This window comes from Oryctolagus cuniculus, chromosome 15, assembly GCF_964237555.1.
Source record: "Oryctolagus cuniculus chromosome 15, mOryCun1.1, whole genome shotgun sequence".
In the NCBI taxonomy this organism is placed as follows: Eukaryota; Metazoa; Chordata; class Mammalia; order Lagomorpha; family Leporidae; genus Oryctolagus; species Oryctolagus cuniculus.
The window spans coordinates 12185591-12202781 of record NC_091446.1 but is presented as its reverse complement, the minus strand read 5'-3'; the positions used below and the strand labels follow the sequence as shown (position 1 = coordinate 12202781).

At 43.4% G+C, this 17191-nt stretch overlaps 1 protein-coding gene across 8 annotated transcripts in view; it reads right to left on the bottom strand.

Moving 5' to 3' along the window:
- Positions 1 to 17191, bottom strand: part of FAM204A (family with sequence similarity 204 member A) — a 34373-nt gene that overhangs the window by 6481 nt on the left and 10701 nt on the right. For all 8 annotated transcript variants that reach the window (XM_002718683.5, XM_051824212.2, XM_070057137.1 and 5 more), the window contains one exon: positions 9356 to 9445. In XM_002718683.5, the coding sequence (XP_002718729.3) occupies positions 9356 to 9445 (90 nt within the window). The remainder of the gene's footprint in view (positions 1 to 9355; positions 9446 to 17191) is intronic.

Genomic DNA, 17191 nt, shown 5'->3' with positions numbered 1-17191 from the left:
GCAACCCCAGTTTTTAAAGCACAAACGACTTATACACAAATCTTTTAACATATATGTGCACAACTGTACATACACAAACATTTGCAGATATGATTAATACACTCAACTTTGATACCACAGTGAAATAGTTTACTTAACACCTGTTTTAATGATGACTATTAAGGCTTCAAATTATATGTAGATTACAGTATTCCAAAGGAGGGAGAAAAGATGTTATTCCGTTGAAATTATCCCCAAACATAGACATTTATATTCAAGCAACTTACTTCATTCATAAGGGGGAAAAAAGCATTAAAAAATGAACCATAAGCTGTTAGATGCTTTACACAGCCCCCATAAGAGACAGTTTTTTAAAAGAACTGTAGTACTGTTTTCAGCAATTTCTTTATCTCTGTTCTTCTAAGTAAGAAAGCCTATTAACAAGCTTTGAACTTAAAATCACATTTACAATAATGTGCCATCAACAGTTTTATAAGCTAATTAGAAAAAGATTAATTAATGACTGGCTGCTAATAAAATGGCAATCATGAAGAAAGAAACCAAGGGTGCTAAGCTTCAACTACCACCAATTAAGAGCTAATTACAAACAAATTATATATGTGTTTTGCTGTGGGCTTTAATTTACTAAAATGGTTTTAATTAAAAGAGAAAACATGCTGATTAATTGAACTGCAGAAAAAATCTACAGTATAAACTGTGCTTTGTCTGTCTCTTTAATTAGACTTGTAACATCTGAAATCTTTTTTTAAGGTTAGTTAAAAGCACAGATAAACATAATTAAAAGAGAGCATAAGGAACACCATTTGAGGTGAGCACCCAGTCAGGCCCCAAAGGTTGAAAGAAAACATCCCCACTCCAGGGAGATGTGAGTACACACACCTAAAACCACACGGGGAACCCACCACTGAGCACCAAAACAGTTTCTCCTGTTAAAATGCTCCAACTTCAAGGGTAGACACGATTTCTGGGTGGATGAGCCTATCTTTAAACTGGATGTATAGGAATTCGTCTAGGCCCTCCCTTACTTGGACAAACATAGCTTATTTCCCACACATCATGATGTGTTCATCTGCACGGAACAACTGAATGCTTTACAAGAACTTGTCATTCTTTGAGAACAAGGCTTGCAAGAACTAAAATAAGCATTTAACAAGCCCCACAGACTATGCCCACACCATGAAACAAGAGACGACCAAAGTTAAGGACAGGGAATTCATTCTGAAATGGCCCTCTCAAAGGCAGAGTCTCCCACCTGCCCTCCTGGCCAATACCCCTTCAGTGATTGGAGGTATTCCTCCCCAGTGTCTCACCCTCCCCTTCTTGGCTAATCAGTGGTCCTAAACTCCACTGCCTAACCAGAAAGAGACAAAAATGAATAAATAAAAGAAAAGGGAAGGAATCAAAGAGTATTAAAATATGAAAGCAAGGTGAGAGCTTGCAGATATTAGGTGACTCTGGATGAAATGACCGTGAAAGGAAAAATTTAACTACTGGATTTTAGAGCAAGACCTACAGTTACATTGCATTTATCATATACAACCCCTACTAGTGGCAAAATAATTCCCTTTCCACAAAAATAAGATGTTGAGGTGGAGACATTAGATTCAAATTCTCGATATATACAAGTAAACAATAATCGCTGCATTCTTCCTGTGTTTACCAATCTTCAGTGATTGGAATTCACAGTAATTAAGACAATACAGAGGACCTGTCCTCCTGCAGCAGGGTCCAGGTCCCAGGGATGTGTCCTTATAATGGCTGGTTGCAATATACTATTCAGCTGTGTTTCTGAGCAGGTTGTTTTGCCTTAGAAACACGGTTGAGATATTTCTACATAAAGAAAGTATTCATGAAAATAGGGAGAAAACAATTCCCCTCTGGATTACAGAATAAAGGATTCAGAACCAAAACATTTGTTTCACTGTAATAGGTCTTTCAATTCAGCTATTTCTGGCTTTATTTTTGATACAAACATAATAGCACTGACTAGGAGCAACGTTAAGTGTGATAGTATCTCTAGTTAAAAATTTAAACAAATGCTTCCATTTTGAGCTAAGGAGATGTTAACAACCAGGTAGTCTGACAGGTAATCTGTCAAAATAGTATTCTTTGGGAGTGCTGCTTTTGGCCAGGGGCAGGAAGCTTCAAACTTGAGACAACACAGCACTGCCATCCACTTAAAATTAACAACCAAATGAAACCAAGCCTCACAATAAAGTGACCTGGAAAATACGCACACTAGACCAAGTGCTGCAGCACCAGAGCCTTTATTTTCTAGAAGTTAACATAAATTGCAGAAATGGTCTCCTCAAATGTTCACAGACAGCCTTTTAATGAGTATGCTTTCCAACTTCCCAGGAAACTACTCTGAAAACAGAGCTTAGGCTACAACTAACAGACCAAATTCAGAGCGCTTTTAATTCACATAGCTAAGAAAGAAAACAACTCAACTGGGTCAAACTTTGGTACTTGGAACAAGGCCATTCTGACCTTCTTTATTTAAATATTAACAAACAAGTCATACTTTGATATTATTAATGTATAATTTGCAAACCAAAAATATAAACAGTTCACCTTATAATAAAATTAAAATTAAATCCCTGGCATAATGCATCTTACCAATATAATACTTAAAATGAAATACACTCTGATATATATATTTTTACCATTTCTACTTGTGATAACTTGGTTAGATTTCTAAATAAATATGCTCAACAGCAAGTCACTGTCTTAGATTTTTCATTTATAAATTCAAGAAAAGGAGCTTTAAAATAGGAAAACATTTTACGGTATCCTTATTCTAAATTGAAGGGTTTTGGCCTCAGCAAAGAGGATAGGGGTTGTAACCAAAGTATCTCAGATGTGAATATGAATACCTTGCAAATCCTCAGACATAACTTCTCATTCTAGCTTGCATGAAAGTGTTTCAATGTTACAACCTGAAGTACTGGTGTTGTCAAGGAGTCAAGTGTAGTGACCCTTTCAATTACTTACAGAAAAAGTTTAATCTTTAAAAGCATAAGTCACACAAAGTTCAAATAAAATTTATAGGTAGCTTCTCTTCCCTACTCATTTCTGCCCTGACACTGTACAGTCATAACTGAAGCTGACCCGAGCCATCTATCTAGGTAACGTAGGGATGACTTATGAGATGGTGGGAACACACTGTTCCGTTGCCAAAACACTAATACAATGATGCCTACAGTAAAACCTTGTTCCTAAAATATGAGAGTCAATCTAACTGCTGCCTACTTAGTTAGACCCAGGCTTTAGAATTTAATTTCAAAATACTTGTTTCTTCTGATTTCTATACACTGGTATGATCTAGATGATAATGAAGACAAAGTGTCAGGAAGACTGGACAGAAGGATGGAATTTGTAAGGGTCATTATCAGTGATTAGCAAGTAACCAAGCCTGAGGTTAATAAGTCACAAGTAGGCTCAAATACCTCTTCTGCACAACAAATGTCGTAAAGCACTATTTTTCCCACGATAAAAGCCCAGCTACACATTCCCACTTCACCTCTCCTCCCAGACTATTAACAACCTAGTCACCAACGGGAGGCAGTCTCCAAACAACACCAACTGCAGCACACTGGCTTCACACATGTGAACAGGAGTCATCCCCTGCAGCCCGATCGCACGTCCTAACGTCATCATTAATTCACAGCAAAGGTTCTGGGGAAACGCGGGCTTGCTGTGCCACAGGACGACGCGCCAGCAGCCTTATTTCTGGCATGCTGTTTTCTGGAGGAACTGCTTTCAAGGCCTATTCTCAAACATGGTTCTACTTTGGCTTCATTTTTCTCTCTACTGACGCTGCCCTATTGGTTTCACAGGCTTATAAATGTTAAACATCAAAAATTAGTTTCACTTATTATGGCTGGAAAAGGCTTTCGGAACTCTGGAATCTGTGCCTCTGAGCAAAGGCTTTATCAGCAGGTCCCAGTCACTGCTTCGTGAAAAAAGAAAATGTGACTGATTGAAAACCAATATACCTGATTTCCTAAAGAACACCGCCGTGCATGTACACATTTAATCCAGAAGGGCTTCTGGCCCAAACTCACACAGCCTCTCAAAATCCCATCTCTCACATCTGTGGTGATTGGCACTTGGGGGAAATACAAAAAATGAAATTTCACAAACTCAACCATCCATTCAAGAGTTCCATCTTGACTGGTTCCTCTTTACTAGTCCTTAACTAGTGGTGGCATCAATTAGTTTCCCATTGTTTGTGTCGACACAGCAAATATCTAGATGTTTTCCCACTTACACACAGAAGAAAACAGGATCTGAACTTCTTTCTTTCAATCAGAATTCTATAATCCCACACTAAATAAATGTATTTTATGAGGACAAAGCATTTGTCTGGAAATAAAAAGAATACTTGAGAAAAATATCTACTCTCCTTACCAGTGCTGAAAACCTTGGGTGGGTTAAATGTCAGTGACCCCATCCCAGCCAGGTGCATTGTTTAGGAAAACTATATTCAATTGTCCAGTTTTACCAAAGATTTAAAATACAGAAAAGATTCTATAATCCAAATCTCACTGAAGCCAAATTTTAGATTTGGATTGCCAGGTAAAGACAGAATATAATCAGATCACTTTCTAGGGGCCAGTGCTGTGCATAGATGGTTAAGGCTCCACCTGCAGTGTTGGTATCCCAAATATATGGCACTGTTTCGAGTCCTAGTTGCTCCACTTCCAACCCAGCTCCCTGCTAATGCACCCGGGAAAGCAGTGGAAGATGGCCCAAGTTCTTGGACCCCACACCCACGTGGATGACCGGAAGAAGCTCCTGGCTCCTGGCTTCAGCCTGGCCCTGCCCTGACTGTTGCTGCCATTGGGGAGTAAAATCAGTGGATGGAACATCAATCGATCTCTCTCTCTCTTTCTCCCCCTTCTCTCTGTATCTCTGCCTTGCAAATAAACAATAAACTTCAAAAGAAAAAAAAAAAACACTTGCTAAAAATCTAAAGTCATTTCATAATCGCCATAATATTAACTGTCCCAAGCAAAATCAGAAAAAAAAATATAAGCAGTGGATGCTAACACTAGCAATCTGAAAGTATGAGAGACAGAATGTTTATAGGGTCTCACATTACTCCCCATGTCCCCTAAGATACTCATCTGTTACAAAGGGGAAAACAGTAACATCACAATAGAGAAACAGAAACACTAGTTTAATCAAATGCTCAAAGTAACCCATCAATAAATGGAGCGAACAGATAGCTCATGGCCCAGGGTAGCCTGCCCTGAAGATACACCATCACTTTTATGATTTCTTCTGACAAAAAAAGCATAGCTGAAATTAATTATGAAGAAAAATCAGATAAGCCAAACTTGAGAGCCATGCTAAAAAATAACTGACCTCTATCTATCCTTCAAAAAAGTTAAGGTCATGAGAAACATAGACTGAGGAATAAAGACCAAAGAAACCTGGCAACAAAATACAGTGGGAAAACAAAATTTTTTTTTGTTATAAGGGAAATTAGTGGTATAATTAGAAAATTTAAATAAAAGTGCATAGATTAGAAACAATGAAAGCAGATGTTGTAAAATACTGACATTTCAGGTACCTGGATGAAGGGTAAATAGGAAACTCTCAAAAGTACCTTATTTATTTTTTAACAGTAAAATGTGTTCAAATCACAGAATCAGAGCTGGTGTGTAGCCTAACAGTTAACATGCTTGAGTCCCACACGGTCCCAGCTCCAAATGCTGACTCCGGCTTCCCCCAGTACAGATCCTCCACGACAGTGGTGATGGTTCCTGCCACCCACCTGCACTGAGTTCCCAGCTTCTGGCTCCAGCCCCCACCCCCCATTATGAGAGTGACCCAGTGGCCAGGAGTTCTGTCAGCTTCCCAAATAAATACCAAAATTAAAAGTGCAACGCGCGGCCGGCAGTGGGCACGCAGAGCCCTCACTTCAGTGCCGACGACCAGGCTTGCAGTACGCTCTCCTCCTGAGCAAGGCCGAGCCAGAGACTCGCTGACCCGGGGCTCCGCTGCTCACAGCCACTCTTGTATTTAGAAGAGATCAGAACATACATAACTATCAAGGCTTCCCAAAGGAACACTGGACAAGCACAGAGACCAGTGGAAAGACAGAAGCCCACAGCAACCCTAAAATCAACAGGGAGCCACAGTCCACAGTCCTGCTGGTACTTCTTACGTGCCAGCCTTCTCCAGAGCTACTCAGTACACTGTCTGCCACCGCAGCCAGTAACATGGTCCTGGAATCCTAAAGGGGTTCAGGAGATACTTGTTCAACACATGGCACTACCTCACCACCAGGGAGGCATTAAGCACCAGCTGTCTAGAAAGGTTTGAACCTGATCCAAGTGAGGTAGGCATTCAGACCAGGCAGCCCCCGCTTCTGCAGCCCCCACTCCAGCGAGATCCACACCAGTGACAGGGGCCTGCTGCCCTGCCTGCTTTCCAGGCTCTGAAAGCCCTCAGATCTCAAACCAAGCCCCACCCCAACACAACATCTCACTGGACTGTCGTTAGAGCCACGAGAGGCGACAGGCAAGCACTGTCTTCCATCCTTTCAAGCTAGCCAAGAAATTAAACCACTATTTCTACAGCGCTTTGATGAACATGTAAGTTCTAAGTGCCAGTTACTTATTAACAAGCCACAGATGCTACATTCGCTGAAGAGAATTCTAGAAGTGACCTTTGGCACAGCTCCCCACCTATGGATATGCACCTTTCACACTGAAGAAGCCAGCGAAACGGCTTACAGTGAAACCCTAGTCTGAGGCACCATTCAACACTTTCAAATTCATTTTATAAACATGTAATACCAGTATCTTTCTGTTCGAAAATAAGAGCAATAAAATACCATTATCTATAATAAAAGCTTTACTCAGTGAATAAAAATATAGTTACTTTGGAGACAAAATAGTGTCACGCTGTAAACACAGAAGTACTGTAAGATGGGAAGGGGAGAACGGTATCTTATAAGAAAATGCAAGCAAAGTGCGGCAATTCCACTTCTCGTACAGACTCACAAGAAGTGAAACCAAGGATGCAGAGGACGGTCTGAATACCCATGTTTGTCCCAGCATTGTTCACCACAGGCAAAAGGTGGAAGCAACTCAAAAGTGTCCACCTATAGACCGAAATATACACAAAATGTAACAATACGAGAATCTAGCACATGCATGCAATGGAGTATTATTCAGTTTTAGGCAGACAGTTCTGATTCATTCAACACCTATGAATCCCAAAAACCTTACACTAAGTGAAACACATCAGACAATAAATGACAAATATTACAGGATCCACTTAAGAGGGACCTACAGAAGTCAGATTCACAGGGACACAGGTGGTTGTGAAGGGGAAAAGAGGGAGCTACTGTCTGATGGGCATAGAGTTTCAGTCCTGCAAGACGAACAGAGCTCTGAAGATGGACGATGCTGGTGGCTACCCAACAACACAAATGTGCTCATTAGCACTGGGGAATCGCGTGAAAGCGGTTGAAACCATAAATCCTATGTTAAATGTAGTATACATTTTATTTTTTGAAAGGTCATATAACTGCTTTTTTTTTTTTTTTTTTTTTTTGACAGGCAGAGTGGACAGTGAGAGAGAGAGACAGAGAGAAAGGTCTTCCTTTGCCGTTGGTTCACCCTCCAATGGCCGCCGCGGCCGGCGCGCTGCGGCCGGCGCACCGCACTGATCCGATGGCAGGAGCCAGGAGCCAGGTGCTTTTCCTGGTCTCCCATGGGGTGCAGGGCCCAAGCACCTGGGCCATCCTCCACTGCACTCCCTGGCCACAGCAGAGAGCTGGCCTGGAAGAGGGGCAACCGGGACAGAATCCGGCGCCCTGACCGGGACTAGAACCCGGTGTGCCGGCGCCGCTAGGCGGAGGATTAGCCTAGTGAGCCGCGGCGCCGGCCCATATAACTGCTATTTATGCTACTTCTTGCCTACGCCCTAGCTAACATCCAAGACTATGGTATTCTTTATATTAGCCATCAATACACACACACATACACTCACATATTATACACAGAAGTACTTAGTGGCACAATTGATTTTAAAAGGCTTCAGAAAAGATAATTTCAGAACCCCTAAGCCCCTCTTCTGAACATGTTTTTTCCCTATATAAAAATATAAAAGTCACAAGATACTGAAGTTCTGCAGGCAAAAATAGAGGAGGAAGAGATGCAAGTCACAGATTTTGTGACATCTGGCGATGAAAGAGCACAACAGTACGTCTACAGACGAGTCTATGAAACAGCAAGTTCATTTCCAGTTTAGTTTGGAAAAAGTTCACCTGCAAGTAAGAACACTGAGCAGCAGCTTACACAAGTAACACAGCAAGTACTAACTACGGCTTAAGAATGAGGCAAAGCAGAGAAGGATCCAGGCCTGAGACGCAGATGCCATGGTCTGGAGATTTTTTCCTAGAAAGGACCGAAAGGGATCACAGAACATTGACAACAGCACACATGTAGCAATGTGAGCTCTTCACACTGGCACATTCTCAGCTGGGGAGGTCAGGGACCTGAGAGTCTTCTAGGGCCTTCTGTAGTTGGAAAAAGAATATTCAATGTATCTACCAGGTTTTATCAAAGGAAGGAAAGGCTGAAAATTGCCTGGAAGACAGGAGGATGTGCAGAGTGTGCAGTAAAAAAAGCATCTTGGCAAGAGTCAAGGGAAGGTGAGGGATGTGACCTCAGAGCATAAAGCTGCTCCAGGCTGAGTTAGAGATGCAAAGTGAAAAAGAAAACTGCCATTTAGTCAGACCTGAACAACTTTAGATCTAGGGAAAATCTAAGGGTTATCCCCAGCATAAGTTTTAGACCAGAATAATTTAAAGACACTGAAGACAATAATGAAATCTTGAATTTAAAAAATACGTGGCATGAGTCAGCGCTGTGGCATAGCAGGTAAAGCCGCCGCCTGCAGTACCGCCATCCCATATGGATGCCAGTTCGAGGCCCAGCTGCCACCCTTCCCATCCATCTCTCTGCTACGGCCTGGGAAAGCAGAAGATGGCCAAGGGCTTGGGCTCCTGCACCCAGGGAGGGGCCCGGAAGAAGTTCCTGGCTTCAGATCAGCCCAACTCAAGCCATGGCAGCCATTTGGGGCGTGAACCAACAAATGGAAAATCTCTCTGTCTCTCTCTCTGCCTCTGCCTCTCTGTAACTGTGCCTTTCAAAAAAATAAATCTAAAAAAAATTTAAAAAAATAAATGCAGAACAAGAGGGAAGAAAATGGACAAGAAGAAATGCCTCAGGTCACACACTTAGCAGTGAATTTACTAACGGTAACAAAAGAACCCGCATGCATCTCGGACAACTCGGGAGCACAGACAAAGGCATCTCGGCTGACTCACCTCGCGCGTAGCCAGCTGGTTGCTGAGCTCCTCGGCCTTCTCAACATCCCACTCCTCCACAGCCTGGTCGATCCTCTTCTCGAGGCCTGACTAGAAAAGGAGGAAAGTTACAAATCAAGGGCAGGAAACAAAGGCAGACATTTGCCAGCCAAATCCATCACATGACCTCGTACACATCACTCACAAAGACCACTGAATCCTCACACTAACCCAGGAAGGTGGCTGGCACTATTTCCAGGAACGAATGGAAGTCTCACATATATTACAAGGTTTTTCTCAAGGTCAAATAACTTCTTGAACTAATTAAAAAGAGATGCAAATGCAGATTTTTGTGAATCCAAAGTCTATGTTTTCCCTTAATAACAACGAGGCTAATGAGAATACAGTTATCGGGACCAGCATCGTGGTACAGAAGACTAAGCCACCATCTGCAATGCTAGCATCCCATACGGGTACGGGTTCAAGTCCCAGTTGCTCCACTTCCCACCCAGCTCCTTGATAACGTGCTGGGAAAGCAATGGAAGACGGCCCACGTACTTGGACCCCTACCATCTACTCCAGAGAACTGCATGGAGTTCTAAGCTCCTGGCTTCTGTCTGACCCAGCTCCAGATAATGAGATCATCTGAAGAGTGAACCACCAGATAGAACACCGATCTGCCTCCCTTTCTCTCCCTCTCTGTAACTCTGCCTTTCAAATAAATGAATCCTAAAAAAAAAAAGTCATGTGCCACATTTGAGGTTTTGGTCAACGACGGACTGCATATACAAGGTGTTCCTTGTACTGTATCACCACTGTATCACCCAGTGTCGCTGCAGCCATCTTAGTTTGTGTGATGTCTCATGAAGATGAATGTGTCTTCAGTTGCTAAGTGACACAGGACTATAATAGTTACAAAAATTATAGATATAATTCCAGGACTCAGAACTGTAAGAATGTTGATTTAATCCTCCTAACACTGTTACCTTGTTTTAAAGATGAGGAAACACTCTTATATATTACACGGCCACCATACATATAAATTGGCCAGAGGCGCAGTGTGTCAGCAGGACAACCATCCCACAGACCCAGGCTTGCTCGGAGCCCATGTCCTCAACCACAACCTTCGGCTTCTTTTCTCTACTGCCCATTCCTACAGCTAAGACTTTGATTCAACAGCCCATCAGTCTGTGACTGTGGCCATGTCACTGAATATTAAACATGAGAGGAAAATTATCTGCACTAATCATTTTGTTTTCCTATGGAAATTTTTTTTTAAAAGTTCATCTTTCTAAAAGGAAGAGTTGGGGAGAGGTGGATATCATCCAATTGCTGCTTTATATCCCAACTTCCCAAAACAGAGCTAAGTCAGGCAGAAGCCAGGAACCAGGAACTCCATCTGGGTCTCACGTGTGAGTGCAGGGGTCCAAGCACTTGAGACATCATCTGCTCCCTCCCAGGATTCATTAGCAGAAAGCTGGATTAGAAGTGGAGTAGCCAGGACTCGAACTGGCACTCCAATATGGTATCCGCGCATCCTAAGTAGCAGCTTAACCCACTGCTCCACAATGCACACCCCTGTAAAATGAATAATCACTGGTTACTCAGGAAATTGTCACTAGGTAGGACTTATTATATACTTATGGGAAATCTTAAACATAAACTGAGTTCTGGCTTGTGAAAACAATTACAGCAAGAATATTTTAGCTGGTTTAATACTTGCCTCTTCTAAGAAATGTTACCCTAACAATGGCTTATCTCCTGTGTCCTTTAACCTGCATCTTCAGTTTATAGAGTGTCTCACCTAGGCCTCTCCTGCCCTACCTAGTAACAGAAGTCCTAAGGATGTCTCCCCCATCACTGTATTTCTTCATTATACCAGTCAACTGAGAGAAATTTTGTTACTGAAAAAATAACCACAACATAATTTGTCTAAAAAGATAATGGAATCAAAACCAGTGAGGCGGTCACTGATGTCTGTTAGGTGGGCACTGTTTATTCTCACAAACCCCAGCGAAGGGCTTGGAAGGTCAATTATCTTACTCGCCTGCTCCTCAGTGTAGCTGGAAGCCACAGGCCACACGGCTCTAGTGCCTTCTCCTCGTCCTTGCCCTGTGGTCATCTACCAGTCTTCAGGAGTTTCCCTTCCTTGTGTTTCTGCAGAACTCCCCTAATTCAAACAACACCCTGGACTCACTTCCCCACCATCCTGCATCTTCAGGGAGCTCCAACTCTACACTTCACACCAGGACCACTCCAACGGTGGCCTGTGTATCCACTCTGGCCTGTGAACAGTGTCAACCCATGAACTGCTTATTCTGTCCATGCAAAGGGAAGGAGCTGTGCCAGAATGCACATCAACTCCATGACTAGGCACAGCTTTGTCCAGATGACTTGGTAAGAGAGGGGGACCATGAGACCTTCCTCAAGGAAGGAAGCAGCACACTGGGTTGCATTAGGCTCCGTCTCATCTCCTGTAGAAGAGTATTTTGGAACTGGACTGCTGTGGGTCACGGTAGAGACCTGGGAGCTCCACCACGCGGAAGGCTGCTCTCTGAATACAACTCTCCACTCGTCCCAACTCCTCACCCACAGAACCTGCTCTGTCCTCACCTGGAGGTTCATTCCCTGGAGCTCCTACATGTACTCTCACAGTCTACCTGTCCCTTCCTGATTCTCCTGTCCTTCCTCTCTAACTTGCAACTAAGATCACCCTTGCCCAACTGGATCCAAGACAACGTTCTCAAAGTGTGAGTTCTAGACTAGCAGTGGGAACTTGTTAGAACTGCAAAGTCTCTGAATTAGAAACTCTGGGATACAGTCCAGCAATTCATGACTTGATTCCAATGTGAGCTAAAATTTATGACAACTGTATCCTCATTCTTTTTTAAACTTTATTTATTTATTTTCACTTTTTATTTGAAAGGTAGAGACAGAAGATAGGTAGATCTTCCAGCTGGTTTACTCCCCAAATGCCTCCAACAACCAGGACTGGGCCAGGTCAAAACTATGAGCTTGGAAGTCCAACCAAGTCTCCCCCATGGGTGGCCAGGATCCAAGCACTTTAGCTACCACCTGCTGCCTCTCAAGTGCTTCAGCAGGCAGCTGAATTGGAACTGGAGTAGCAAGGACTTGAACCAGGCACTCTGATAAGGGATCCAGGCATCCTAAGCAGGGACTTAACTGCTGCACCACACAGACATCTATGCTGCATCCTCATTCGTAAATGATCTACCACGTCCTCATGTTGCCCTAGTCACAGTGTCCTCAAGGTCATACGATCAGCTTCCTCTCCCTCTCACTCTTCACCTTCCCCAGTGATCTACTCAGTCCTAGGACTCTGATGTGCTTAATTACATCTCTAGATAATTCAAACACCTGGCTTCTCCCCATCCTAAGATCGACACCTCCAGCCACTTGTTAGTCATTTTCACATTGAAGGCCTCAAAGGCGGGGTCTTTGATTTTATTGTCTACAACGTGCTTACCCCTTTCTGACCTACCTCTCTCCTACCTCGCTGCCCTTGACAAATCCTTAGCTGTCTTCAGTGTCTCCAATCTCTTGCTCCTGACTGCACTTTATTTTTTGCAGTTTCTTGTTCTTCCCTCTGTGCTTCTTCCAAGCCTCATTATTCCATATTTGGGATTTTATAAACATCTCCAAACTGGTCCTTTCTAAAACAGTCATTATGTCACTGCCCTGCTCAAACACCTATTTCTTTACTCCCTCTGAACAGCATCCAACCCCCTCACAAGAGGGTCCCCACGTGACTTTCAGCCCCACCTTTAGCAACACTATGCTTCCGAATCTCTGGCCACATTCACCATTTTCCTCATGGTCCCTGTGACTCCTATGAGCATCCCTTTGAAAAGTCTTCAGTGTTCTTTGAGGCTCACATTAAATGTCACTTTCTCCATTTAGGCGTGTCCCCTCGGCCCTGCACAGCTACTCTGCCACTCCCCTGCCCCCAGCACTCTCTGCTGCCACAGCCCCTCCCGTCTCCACCAGCCAGACACACACCACAGTGAGTGGTGTGGCTGCCTCCCCTCCTGTGTTCCACCTCGGGAAGGGCAGACTCCAGGTCCACCAGCACGGTGCATCCCAGGATGCAGCCCAGCGCCCCCCGCAGGAGGCCCCAGCCGGGTTATGTGCTGTCGAGGAGGTGTTCACAGCACAGTGACCCACGCCTGCCTTGTGCTCAAAGGACCCCACCCAGACTGGGACCATCCACTACACATCCACTGCGAGGGGAAGTTCCCAAGGGAATTCTACTACCCAGGTGGCAGTACTCCTACTGTGAAGGAAGGGCCACACGCTGCTGTACTTGTTCACACGTGGATCGACCCCAACACTCGGAAACACATTCCTTGAAGACATGGAGAACATCACCTCCATCTTGGCTCCCGGAGCTACCTACAGGTGCAACTTAGTACTCACTATTCAGTATGCACTGGAAGAAGTGATCTTATTTAGAAAACATTAATAACCCCTCCTTCCTGTGCAGAATATGTGGTATCTCCTCGGATGCCACTGAAATACACGAAACAATTCATTAATAGAAAACATCAATTTTCCTTGAGAATTACAAATTCTGGGGTACCTGGTACCTCAACTCTGACCTTATCTGCTCCTAGCCAATGAATCAAGCAGCTCAGCTCTGCTCCAATCTTTCACCTAAGCCACCTGGTCACTAATGAGCCTGTCCTGCTTGGTCCACACAGCGGCTCTGCTCCCTTCTGATTACCCAGGCTTCCTGGGAGGACAGAAGACCTGGGTGTGGCTATTCCTCTACACCAGCACCTAGAAGTATCATGGGTCAGTGACAGGAGAAAACCAACACACAAACAAAAAACACCACTTTATTTTTTCTAGCAACTCCCATGAACAATCTGGAGGATGGGGGGTCAGCTGATCAGCAACTTGCTAATCTTCCTCTCATTACCATGGAGCCACAGCTTAAAGATTCATTTCACAAAGGGGAGAAAGAACACTGCCTCTTTCTAGAAACCTATGGCTCACTGAGCTCAAAGGTATAATTTTCATGTGGAAATAAATCAGTTGAAACTACAAATGCATCTTCTCAGCACCAACCAACTCCCAGTGCCCCAGCCATTATGAGCAGCATCTCAGGCTGTAGGCAGAGCAAAGCAGAGAGGATGCTGGGCTGGCAGTCAGGAAACGTGGCCACTGCAGCGGGTGAGAGGGCACTGACTCGCAAGCCTCAGTGTCCTCAAAGACAATGAGTGGATTGGCTTGGGCAACCAAAATTCCCTCCCAGAAATAAAATCCTAGCTTTACACTTTCTTTTCAACGTTGTTGTTAGCTCTTCTAAAAGTTGTTAAAAATTTCAACAGTAATAGTTAGATATAATTATTTATAAAATATTTATAATTTATAATATAAACTAGATATAATTCTTTTTCTCCCTCCCTTCTTTCTTTTTGGCAATTTAAGTAAAATGTAATCACTTCTTTGGTTCTAAGAAATTTCTAGTTCCATGTCTATACCTAAACTTCCTATTTCTTTAAGAACATACTAACATCTCATGTGCGTTAAAAACACTTACCTTATTTAAAAAAAAATTCTTCTGTGTAACATTTCCACCTTCTTAAGACCCTAAGTCCCTAACAGATTCCAGGAGCACAGGTGGGGAGGCTAGACAGGCTCAAACCCCAGCTCTCCTACTCAGCAACTAAGCAAGCACCCTGGTGAGATTCTACAACTCCATGGGCTGCAACTGCCTAGGAGCAATAAAATGAGAGTAAAGCTATGTTTTCTGCGAGGTTACATTAAGAGTCAAGGAAAATATACCTAAAATACTTACCCAGGTTTTTAGAATATAGCCGTCATTCGGTAAATGATCAGCCGTTGCTATTATTCTATCTAAATATCAGAACACCACTAATGCAAAGAACAAGGTTCATCTTTACAGTTACAGACCACAGCAGAGCTCTTCAAGGCTCAGACTAAGAACAAACGCAAGAATTCAAATCTGAGTCAGTAAATGGTCTCATAACTCAGATTCCATTAATTAGTTTAAGTCTGAAGCTGAACCCAAGAGCAGCCTTGCTTGACTTCTCCAGGACATCTCCCAAGCCCCAGGAGAGGCAGGAGGCACCAGGCACTGCTGATCAGCTGCCACGCCATGGTGGACTTCTAAGCTGCCTTGTGGCTAGAACCACATTTAGCCAAAGATAATCCAGCACCAACAATGAGCTTATAGATGGTGATGTGGCCACAGGTGGAGAATTCCTCTAAGCACAGTGCCTCAGAAGTTCCCAACAGGCAACAACTAACCTCTAATGAACAGTTTTGCTAAGCTTGTCAGGAAGTCATGACTACAATTATCTAAGAAACCTTTGGCACCAGGTTTAATATTATGGACTAGCCATCCATGTGTATACATACAGAATATCTTTTAACAATACATTCATTGGGGCCAGCGCTGTGGTACAAGTTAACACCCTGGCCTGAAGTGCTGGCATCCCATATGGGCGCCCGTTTGAGACCCGGCTGCTCCACTTCCGATCCAGCTCTCTGCTATGGCCCAGGAAAGCAGTAGAAGATGGCTCAATTCCTTGGGCCCCTGCACCCACGTGGGAGACCCAGAAAAAGTTCCTGGTTCCTGGCTTCAGATCAGCGCAGCTCCAGCCATTGCAGCCAATTGTAGAGTGAACCATCAGATGGAAGACCTCTCTATCTCTTTCTTTCTCTGTCTCTCCTCTCTCTGTATAACTCTTTCAAATACATAAATAAATCTTAAAACAAAACAAAAAAAACTGCTGTTAAAAAAAGTACTATTACCTACAAATTAAAAAAAAAAATCATTGATTAAAGGCCTTTAAGCCAATATGACAGAAGTTCTGCTACTACACCTTTTACTTAGATAACACAATCAATGTTTAAATCTTAATACAAATGAATTATCCACTGAAGCTTTCTTTACTGTGACAGGACAAAATAGGGGTAAAAAGGCTGCAATTTCTCCATAAAGAAGGGGGGAACTATTCTTATGTACTAACTCATATATTAATTTATGATCTGTCACCTCCATACCTATGCAAGTCTCACCCACTTAGATCATTTAAGCCCAGTATGTAAGAAACCAAGTTCAGCTACTGAGAAACATCTACCTTTGGAAGCAAATGACTTAGGCTCACAGTGTCATTTCACTGCTGAGCTGCTGTCTGTCTGGACAAATTGTGCTCAGCTTCAGTTCTTTCGTCTGTATCATGAGAACACTAGTGGCCCACCCCACCCACCCACATGGATTACTTGGGGATCCAAGGAGAACACTTCGTAACTGACACTAGGGAAAATTCCCAGGACCACCAGAAGCCTCCCCCGACCAATGCCTCCTTCCCAATAGCACACCCGTACACCTCCTGTATACAAGGCAGCCAGCACTTTACTTAAACATGTATTGGAGTGGTTGGAAAAAGCACTCTGCTACAAAAAAGCCACACAATACAACAGCAGTTTCCTCTCACCAACAACTTTTAAAAACCACCAGACACTGTACAATTACTCTAAAAATTAATGAAAGTACAGCTAGTTTTTCAATTCAAAAAGCATCTAGTAGGTAAGCATAAAACTACTTCAAAAATGACTACTGACTAATCAAATTGATTCAACTAAAGAACACTTGAGACATTTAGTGAAGTTAATGAGTAAAATTTATTCTAGGAGCCAGCACTGTGGCATAGTGGGTAAAGCCGCCATCTGCAGTGCCAGCATCCCAGTTGGGCGCCGGTTTGAGTCCCAGCTGCTCCACTTCCAATCCAGATCTCTGCCGTGGCCTGGGAAAGCAGCAGAAGATGGCCCAAGTCTGTGGGCTCCTGCACCCGCATGGGAGAC